A 7,494-nucleotide genomic window follows, 5' to 3' on the forward strand; every position below is an offset into this window, starting at 1 on the left:
GCGGCGGGAGGGCGCGGCGCGGCGGGCGGCGCGGGGGCCGGGGCTGCGGGGGCCGGCGGCGGCGCGGCGGCGGGGGCGGCGGCGGCGGGAGGGCGCGGCGCGGCGGGCGGCGCGGGGGCCGGGGCTGCGGGGGCCGGCGGCGGCGCGGCGGCGGGGGCGGCGGCGGCGGGGGGGCGCGGCGCGGCGGGCGGCGCGGCCGAGCTGCAGCCGGAGTTGGCGGTGGCCGAGCACGTGCGGTACGAGAGCACCGGCCCAGCGTTGTGCACCGTGGTCTTCCTGCTCGTCTACTTCTTCGGCATGGCTAGCTCCATCTGGTGGGTCATCCTCTCCCTCACCTGGTTCCTGGCCGCCGGCATGAAGTGGGGGAACGAGGCCATCGCTGGCTACGCACAGTATTTCCACCTGGCCGCCTGGCTGCTCCCCAGCGTCAAGTCCATTGCTGTGCTGGCGCTCAGTTCTGTGGACGGGGACCCCGTGGCTGGCATCTGCTACGTGGGCAACCAGAGCCTGGAGAACTTGCGGGGCTTCGTGCTGGCACCGCTGCTCATCTACTTGGCCATCGGCTCCATGTTCCTGCTCGCTGGCTTCGTCTCACTCTTCCGTATCCGCAGTGTCATCAAACAGCAGGGTGGCCCCACCAAGACCCATAAGCTGGAGAAGCTGATGATACGCCTGGGACTCTTCACCGTGCTCTACACTGTGCCAGCTGCCAGCGTGGTCGCCTGCCTCTTCTACGAGCAGCACAACCGGCCACGCTGGGAGGCCACGCACAACTGCCCCTGCCTGCGTGACCAACAGCCTGACCAGGCCCGCCGCCCTGACTATGCCGTCTTCATGCTCAAGTACTTCATGTGCCTGGTGGTGGGCATCACCTCCGGCGTCTGGGTCTGGTCTGGCAAGACCCTTGAGTCCTGGAGAGCCCTCTGCACTCGCTGTTGCTGGGCCAGCAAAGGTGCTGCCGTGGCTGGGAGCGCAGGGGCAGGAGCAGGTGGGCAGGCAGCAATCACCGCAGCAGGAGGACTTGGGGCTGGAGGTGGTGGCTCACTCTACAGTGATGTCAGCACTGGCCTGACGTGGAGATCAGGCACTGCCAGCTCTGTCTCCTATCCCAAGCAGATGCCCCTGTCTCAAGTATGAGGAGGGCAAAAGAGGCCAAAGGTTAGGGATTGAGGGACACTGGCCTGCCTAAAATGCCCCCTCACTGTTTGGTGCCATTAATGAACCCCTAATGGTCCTTATTAGCCACAGCTTGTATAGAACAATGCAGCTGGCAGAGGCCCCAGGCTCCAACCCCCTCCTCCTTCCCCTCCATTCATATGCAGGGAGCATGTACTTCAAGGAGCCAGCTTATTATTTTGCTGGCAGAGGAGGGTAGAGGCTCACCCGTGTCTTACAGAGGGCAAGGCACAGCGCTTCTGAGTCACTCTGGACTAACAGCAACTCTTTACTCAAGGGAGGGAGGGTCTTCCTCCCCCCAGTCCTGAGGTGGGAGTCTGCTGGGACTGCAGGTTTTTGAGATGTTGATGACCAGGCAAATGCCTTACAATATAGACTGAAACAAAACATGTCTTAATTATACACCCCAGCTAAATACGGGTTTCCTACATTAAAGGATGTATTTATATAATTATTTGTTACCTTGTACAGATGTGTAAAATATGTATATATCCAAAGCTATACAGTCTGTAAATTTTTTTGTAAAAATGTTTAGAGGCTACTCCTGTAAGAGCAAATATGAGTATTCTATTTTGTCAATAAAATGACTTTTGATAAATGACTTTTTCAAGCTTTTCCCCTACTCCTGCCTTGGTTCTTCGAACTGCTATATCTTTAGGTAGCTGTATAAACTACAAAATACATTTATGCTCCAGTCATTACCTGTTAAAGTATTGAGATATGTAGACACAAGAAAACAAGTCATTCAACAAGTTGTTCTGAAAAAGTGTTTGCCAAAATGGGGAGGTTCCTTGCCATAGTTCTCTGCTTTTTGAAAGATGACAGTATCTTTAAATTGAGCCTTTACAAAAGAGTCATCTCACATGGCATGTTAAGTATCCTTTTAAAATCGGTGTTATTTTAGGAATGTGCACACAGGCCTCTTGTATCTGTTGTCTGCACTTCTGTAAGCACCTGCCTTTCCTGGGATGCATACTGAAGTGTAAAAGGTTAATGTTTTAAATTCATAGATCATGTACTTTGGTGGAACAGCGAGTTGAGATTTGTTAGATCAATCTCTTCTTAACAGATTAAACTAACATCTTAACTTTTGTATATCAAATATGGTGCTTTTTCAAGAGAAAAGGTATTGTTCTTCTGTCAGGACTAAGCTAATTTATTTGAGCAGAAGGCTGTTGAATTAACAGAAGAATGCTTTGGCAATTGTTGAACTTTTTACCTGTCTGCCCAGTGGCTCAGAACATCATTCCTTTAAGAGGAGCTAAATGAATAGGGTTAATCTGTAGGGAACTTGGTTTCTTTTGAGTTTGGGAAAACTTTGATCTTTTCTCTTCACCAAACGTGATGTATAGTCTGAAGTTTCTTTCCCTGCTGCCTGGTTCCTCTTGTTGCAGACCAATTGGCCACCATGGAGCCTTAAAGTTCTTCAATTAAAGGGACATGGGACTTTTTTTTTTTTTTTATTTTAAGAGGAAGACTTGTAACAGTTAGTGAACACCAGAGGGAAAAGGGAGAACAGCCTTTTAAACAGCTTTTCCCTGCATTGTTAGCCAGACTGCAGGCAGCAAGGCATGGCTTGGAGCATTATAGAAAAGAGCTATGAATGCCCTACAGGTGGTCTGCTCACATAATCTCCCCAATTTAAAACATTTTCCTTTACAGGACAATTGCATTACAAAACTCCCTTCTCTTTTGCTCCTAATTGAACCAAAGAACTACTACAAGATTTTCTTTAAAAACTGAGTGTCTAAAAAAATTTAAAATGTATTAACTACATTCTAATCTGTTTTCTAAAATGCAAGTACTCACAATGCCAGGAGTAAAAACTGCAGTAGACATTATTCCAGATATTTTTATGTCTTCTGCTTATATTCTGTCAAATTAACAATAATTTAAAAGCAATTGGTTAGGTTGTGTGCTAGCAGTGAAAAGATAGCCCCAGGTCCCTTATTAACCTGCCAATCATGATAAGAGATGGGCAGCTACCCTACTAATGACACAGATATCAGTCATGATTTGTGGGAAAAACCTTGTTTCATTGAGCACTGACTTGATTATTGGTGTCCTTTTCAAAGACCTCCTAACTTAATAGACTTCACTTCTACAAAGTTATTGGGATCATGAAAAGGAGGAATTTAAAATGCTCCTAACTCCTCAGAGGGAAAAACAGTTTTAACTTCTCAAATGCAAAGGAAGTTCCACTGAAATTTGTTCATGGTACCTATTTATACACCAATTGACCAGGATCAGAATATTGATATACCTGTAAGTTGAAAAGGCTCTAGTATTTTCCTGTATTGCTGGAAACATTTATTTTTTTTCACAATTGTTGAAACATTTAGATCAACGTGGCACTTTCCACTGCTGTCAGCAGGGCTGAGGTAGAGATCTCCCTGCTTGGGAAGCTCCACATACAGAAGCACAGTCAGTTCTGCAGATAAAAATCTGAGTTCCTTCCCCTCCAGCAGGTTCTAGCAAGGAAGACAGAGGGGAGCTACAGCCACAACTCTTGTCTGAGAATTTGTTTAGATAGGTCTCTTGCAGACTGCTGGTACAGGTTGCTGGTACTGAGATAAAAGCATTTCTAGTAAAAGAAAGGAAGCAGTCCTGTGGCTTAACCTACTCTGGAATGAGCCAAGGGGTGTTACAGGTGAATTTAGGCAGGAAAGGAGTCTCAGAGCTAGTCAAGTTACCAAGATACCTGCTTTGGAATTGACTGAGTAATAATGCAAAGGCTAAACAAATAAAAATGAAGCAAAATTCAAATCACTAGAAACACAAAGATAGGGAAATGGTGCTAAAGAAGTTAACTTACAAGTGCGGATTTTTGTGATTCAGCATAAAATTCGTGTATAAGGAAAAACATAATCAGAAACACCAACAGCAAGTCATTTAGGTATAAAAGAAATACAAATCCATGAACTTCACGTTATTAGGATATCTTTTATCAGACTTTAAAGATAGATTTCATATAAAGACCAGAAAAATATTGTTGTGTCATTGGTAGGAAATACATGTTAGCTTTCAAGATCTGATGATAAACTGCCTTCTCCCTTACATTTGACAGAAAGCTATTAAAAATAGCACCAGCAGACCATGGCCCAAGCCCTTACCTGTGGAGCAGGAGTGCCCTCGGCATCCCTGCTGGCACAGGCTCATCCATGGGCAGGGACAGCACCCATGCACACCAGCTCCAGAGAGCTAAGGGAAAGCTCCCCTGTCACTGATGTGGCCCATAGCACAACTTGTATAGGAACATTTGGAGAGCTGCACAAATGGCAACTAAGAGCCTCCCATAGCTCACAGAAAGGCCTGACTAACTGCTCTGTTCAGGCGAGTGACCGACCCAGCAGAGGAACATGGTTTGGGATTTTTTTTCTTCCCAAATAAGCAACGTACCTTTAAAGTGTTATTTTTCTTTCCAGGACTCCTCTTTGCTTTACATGTTCCTGCTTCAAAAGAAAATGCTGTGGATTATTCTCCTCCTCCTGCTGCAATGACTAAATAATGCTGCAGCCTCCCACATTGCTGGCCTAGCTTCTGGTGGGCATTTTAAAAGGAGGCAGAGCAGTGTAGGTGTGCTGGAGAGCCTCAGCAGGGACATCATACGTTCCCTGGACCCTTCTGCTAAGCCCTTGGGGGCTATCTGGAAGTATCCTACAATGTACTCAAAGTTTTCTCTGTGCAGGAGAAGCTTCCCTGGAGCTTTGATAATCAATCATGGAAGGGAAGGGACTTCAGACAGAGAGGAATTAGGTCATTCTCATATAATAATATGAATGTGGCCAGGCTTTCTGGGAAGGCTATGAAGGCTAAGACTGGCACACAAGGAGTATTTTTTCCTTCTTTCTTACGTAGAATTTGAAAAGCAAAGTATTGGGGTGGTCACCCATTGAACAGTTCTTCAAGTGTGCTTGAGTAGTCCTAAAAAGAGTCCCAGGAGGGGTAGGAAAGCTGGAGGCAGGGGTGTCTGTGTGCACACACTACCCACAGCTTCACCCCAACTTTGGTGCCCAGGCTCTCTTCAGGTTCACTTGGGAGGACACCTCGCTAGGCACATGAAGGTGCCTTGTAGAAGAAATTGGCAACAGTTTTTCACAAGAGGAGACTTGTACCAGGAGACAAGGCAGAATGCCCAAATTTAAAAAGGAATCACTAGCTGAAAAAGAAATACATTGGGAGAATCCCATGTCTACTTTGAAATACGAAAATTAATACAAGACCACTGCTTGATCCCACTGACTGTGCTCAAGACATTTATGTCACAAGCACTACATGCAGTGCAAAAGCCAAACCAAGCCTGCTCAGTAAGTTAACCTTCGCAGTCGATAAAGACGTGGAATTTTATATGGGATAGACAGGCCACCTAAAAGCAAACTGGTGATAATGAACACTGAAAAATGACAAAAGATGCTCCTGGAGTGAAAGCTCTCCTACAGTCGAGATCATGCTGGACGAAAGCTCAGTGTGGGCCAGTCAAACCAGCTTGTGGAATCACAACCAGTTTCCAAAGTGCCTGTTACAACCTGCCTGTAGCATGCCCTGCTCCTGCACCCCATTCCAGAGCCACACAGCCTGTGTTTCTCTAGGCACACACTTCTACTCCCACACACCGTGGTCAACACAGCTGCTGGCCTAATAGGGAAGCAGGTAAGGAACAACCTCTCTCCATTGCCCATCCTGGCCATGTTCCCTCTCTTTTTGTTCTGCATACCAGATGGTACGGAAGAGATAGCACATCTCTTCTTAAAGAGGCTGGGCAACAAAGGTCACCCTGAAAACAGTAGAATGAGACTAAGAAGAATAAAGAGATCTACAAATGATGGTCCAAAGAAGAAATATTAAACAGGACAGGCTCCCAGCATGTGGTCATGATTAGTTCTAGGCAGCCTTTAAGAGAATGTAATTAGAAATCTTCAGACAACTGTATTGATTTAAGCTTTTATAACTGCCCATCATTACTGTAATCAGGTATATGAATTTCACTAGTTCAGCAGAAAGGATCACACATCATAAATGCTATGGTGGTATGGAAATAACTACTGTCTGGTGTTAAAATGTGGAGCAATAATATGAGGCGACTAAGGATAGTCAAATCACTTCAGAAACTACTACCTAAGGTCAAATGCTGAACCAAGCTTTTTGAAGGCTGAGATAACACTTTTTCACTCCTACAAGTCTCTTATCTGTGCTCTCAAAACACTTTACATTCACTTGTTAATTAATAGTCAAATTTCTTCTTGTGAGACAAAAATTGCGGTAATAATACCCAGGCTAACGAAACTTAAATGCAAGTCTAGGGGAAGAACCTGGATTTCCTGACTCCACTCTGTGTTTTCAGTAAAGCTCCATTTTACGAGCATTTCCTCACACCTTTGCCCTCCCCACCAATTTCCCCCCAGTAGTCCGCCAAAGGCCACAGTCCCACATCCCCAATACCCAGGTACAGCACCAAATCTGTCTCCGGGGGGGCCATCGGGGCAATGGATGTTGAGGGGCTGGAGCCCAGTCGGCTTTTAAAAGAATGGAGAAAAACGAGTCATTCCTCCATTTGCTAAGGCAGGGAGGTATGGAAAATAGGGTTTACAACAATTTTGGAGTTGCACCGGGCAAGGAGTCCCGGCAGATGGAGGGACTCCGGTGGGAATAGGCGTGCGGAGAGTCCCGGTGGAGTGGCGGGAGCGGAATTCGGAAGGGAGCCGGCGCTGTGCTCGCCATCCAGCAGTGCCCTCCACTGGAGAGACCTGGAATTCCACCACCAGGCCCTTCCACAGGCTCCGCATCTTGTCACCTTTTCCTCAGCCTCTCCTCTCCTTGGTGCGTGGCGAGGCCGTGGATTGGGTGATGCCTCCCCACCCCTGCGCGACCCCCGCTGGGCGCTGGCCCTGCACACACCACTACTGTCCTCGTCTGGGCAGAGGTGACCATCGTTGCAACAAGCAGAGAAGAATATAGGACTAAGATGTCCTTTTTTGAAATGCAGCTTTCCGAGAAAATGGAAATTTAGTCATAAAGATGTGGCCACACTCCTGTAGCTGCCCAACGTGTTATAAAAGAGAAAGCTGGGCTACCTCTCTTGAACACTATCTGATTTTTTTAATATGTTGCAGAAAAAAAATTGTTCTTATTCCATCACTTTTGCCTTATGTGTGACTTGCTAGGTGCTTTCAGGTGTATTTTAAATGCATTAGATATTCTCTCCTCCAAACTTTTGTCATTGATAATTATATGCAGCATTCTTCACAAAGAAGCATCAGTCTCCTCAAATTATTTTTTCTACTTGATTTTTTTTCCCCAGAAAATAAACCTACGACTAGA

At 46.5% G+C, this 7,494-nt stretch overlaps 1 protein-coding gene across 2 annotated transcripts in view; it reads left to right on the top strand.

The window, feature by feature from the left end:
* Positions 1-1,777, top strand: part of FZD8 (frizzled class receptor 8) — a 2,918-nt gene extending 1,141 nt beyond the window's left edge. For both annotated transcript variants that reach the window (XM_017820296.1, XM_017820297.1), the window contains exon 2: positions 202-1,777. In XM_017820296.1, the coding sequence (XP_017675785.1) occupies positions 202-1,137 (936 nt within the window). In that variant the 3' untranslated portion in view covers positions 1,138-1,777. The remainder of the gene's footprint in view (positions 1-201) is intronic.
* Positions 1,778-7,494: the final 5,717 nt, after the last annotated feature.

The sequence above is a fragment of the Lepidothrix coronata genome, unplaced genomic scaffold (assembly GCF_001604755.1).
Source record: "Lepidothrix coronata isolate B3197 unplaced genomic scaffold, Lepidothrix_coronata-1.0 Scaffold80, whole genome shotgun sequence".
Lineage (NCBI taxonomy): Eukaryota > Metazoa > Chordata > Aves > Passeriformes > Pipridae > Lepidothrix > Lepidothrix coronata.